The following is a 2,914-nucleotide window of genomic DNA, read 5'->3' on the forward strand; positions in this document are numbered from 1 at the left end:
GATTGGAGTATCACTATAAATAGTTATAAATGATAAAAAGAAGGCTTTAAAAGATCGGTATCGGCAGATACTGCTTTCTGTGATCGGCGATCGGCCTAAAAAATCCTGATCAGTGCACCCCTACTCATACGGATTCGGAATGACATGAGGGTAAGTAAATCACAGAATTTTCATTTTTTGATGAAATATACCCTTAGGTCTAGTGCTTATACTTTCAAATCAGTGAGAGTTTTTACATTAGTGTTGCCCATGTACTTTCACTGTACTTTACTGTAATTTTTTAAATAAAAATAACTTAGTCAAGAATACCACATATGCTGCTACTAGAGTTTAACTTGTGTCCTTTAAGCTGTGCTCCACATTGGTCTCAGACAAAGAAAAGTAACAAAACTTTTTTTTGCACAGTTACAGTGAATAAAAGAGCATGAGGTGGTGGTGACTCTGCCAGCTCAGTCTCTGTGGGTAGGAGCTTTTGAGCAGGGGATCACATTTCCTGCTGCCGCTCATAGCACAACGACCTACAGTAACCCACAGGGAGCAGGGTTACTACAGGGCAAACCACTGTACTGAAAGAAAAAAAACTTTACAGGCTACTGTGCAAAGTGCTCTCTCTCTCTCTCTCTACCTAACACACATGACTTCAGCTGATGTGAAGCTGAAAGAACACTCATAAAACCAGCATTGTTAAATGAATATTTAATATGTTAGATTTTTTGTGGTTCTATCTTAACACAGGCACACTTAAATGAGATATAGCTCAAGTCGGGCATGGAATTCACATTAGACGCAGTGAAAGGAAGAGAAATGGCTTTACTTCCACGAATATCACACAAAACATGCATACACCCACATACCATTGCCTTTCTTCCTGTCGTTCGTCTTCTGAATTTTTTTTCTCACTGTATTGGTACGGAAGTTTAAAAATGTCTCTACTCCTAGACGATGATGAAATGTTCTCAGTCACAACTTCCTCAAACAATATCCATTACTTTGTTGTAATACATGTGTTTTTTTTCCGCGTGTACATACCTCGTCTGCTCCTGCAGAATAAGGTGAGGCTCCACGAAGAACTTTACTCTGAGCCGTAGTCTGCAGGGCGTGAGATTGTCCATCTGCTGGGAGATTCTGTTCCTCAGGTTCAGCCACAGGTTCTCTCCCTTACTGCCAGAAAACTGCAGCCCAAAGTAATCCACCTCAATAATTCCCAACTTCCGACATACCTGTCACCAACAAAGAAAGAGTCACACATTGTTAAACATCAGAATTTGTTTCCTTGTCCCCTTCAAAACAGCTTGGACATTATGCCCTACATCTCTTTTTGTGTTTGCCGTATAAGTAAAACATTTTCTGTTTTTTTTTTTTTAACCTGAGAATTGTGCCATCATTTACTCATCCTTATTTATGGACAAACGATTCCTTTAACCATAAACTTTGCTAAATATATTTGTTTTAACAGGGGTGTCAAACTCAATTCCTGGAGGGCCACAGCCCTGCAGAGTTTAGCTCCAACCCTAATTAAACACACCTGATCCAGGTTTGTGTGTTGGAGCAGGGTTGGAACTAATGCTGCATTCAAGTACTCCAGGGACGTTCGTACTTACGAGTTGACAAGTCATAATAATGATGTCAGGTGCGTTCAAGTCACTTTGGTCGGAACAAGATGGCGATTTAACTTTTCTATAGCTGTGTCTCATTTAGAAGGCTGCGCCCTCCGGAGGTCGCATTCGAAGGCTGCATACGTCATCGAGGCGGTCTCATTTCAGAAAAGCAAGTAGGACACTCCGAATGCGACCTTCGAATGTGACCTTCTTTCACAGGAATTCGGAGGATTCATGAGGTGTATCCTTCGCTGCTACAGATAACCCACAATTCTTTGCGTCGCCGTAAACAACCGTTGTTAATTTGAAAAATGCCAGCGCCGGCAGATGTACACACAAGCGCAGATGTGGTGTTTACAACTTACCTTAAATCGCCTCGGTAAAAACGGATAAACTTTATTTTTTAAATCCTCCTTTTTTTTTCTCTAACAGATGTCTGCTGTACGTACGCTGCAGCTCCTCAAACATTGAACAAAATAAAACAAGTAAAAGCATTTTTTTTTTTTCAAATTACTTCCCAAATTTAGAAATAATTTTCCTTAATTTAAGTAGTGTGAGAGCGCAACGATGCTCTAAATGTGTTGGCATAGCAACGTGATACTTCCTGTTTCCTTTTCCGCCTGTCCTACGAAGGCCGTCTCGTTTAATTCTAGGTTGAGGACAATTCATATATGCATCCTACAGAGGATGCGACCTCCAGAGGATTTGACCTCCGGATGGGCGCAGCCTTCTAAATGAGACACAGCTTATATAAAATTTAAAGATTTTTTAAAACTCTACATCTACAAAATAAAGAATGTGCATCATTGTGTTTTTGCCTGTTTCTGTTTTTATTCAATTTATGAAGGTGATGTAAACTGAATCATGTGTTCTATGGTAATTATACAATAATATCATATTTTGTATATGTAACTAATTTTATTTTACATTACAAAAAATGACTCATTTCATTAATTTCAACAAATTGTCAATACAGATGCTGCATATCTAGTCTTTGGCTGCGTCCAATTATATTGAAAATGTTCAATATAGCGCACGATATAGGCACGTGCTATATGAGTGACGCAGACAGCACACACAAACACGAACACATGCTGAATTGAGTACTGTGCCTGCCTGCGATGAGGAGATTGTGAATAAAAAAAATGAATATTAGTCGAATTTAAAATAAACATTTGCATTTGAATGTTAGGAGTGCGTCAGGGAGCGTCATCAGTGGCGCACGAGATGCGGTGATAATGTTGTAAGTGACGTTGTTGCATTTTAATGTTTTGTTAGTCTAGCCCAGTGGTTCCCAACCCTGGTCCTGGAGGCAC

At 39.6% G+C, this 2,914-nt stretch overlaps 1 protein-coding gene across 1 annotated transcript in view; it reads right to left on the minus strand.

Moving 5' to 3' along the window:
- The window catches only part of mylipa (myosin regulatory light chain interacting protein a), a 34,034-nt gene that overhangs the window by 27,579 nt on the left and 3,541 nt on the right, over positions 1–2,914 (minus strand). Inside the window, exon 2 of the mRNA XM_016494058.1 lies at positions 1,030–1,220. Coding sequence (XP_016349544.1) covers positions 1,030–1,220 — 191 coding nt within the window. The remainder of the gene's footprint in view (positions 1–1,029; positions 1,221–2,914) is intronic.

Source organism: Sinocyclocheilus anshuiensis, unplaced genomic scaffold (assembly GCF_001515605.1).
Source record: "Sinocyclocheilus anshuiensis isolate Anshui unplaced genomic scaffold, SAMN03320099.WGS_v1.1 scaffold1240, whole genome shotgun sequence".
NCBI lineage: Eukaryota > Metazoa > Chordata > Actinopteri > Cypriniformes > Cyprinidae > Sinocyclocheilus > Sinocyclocheilus anshuiensis.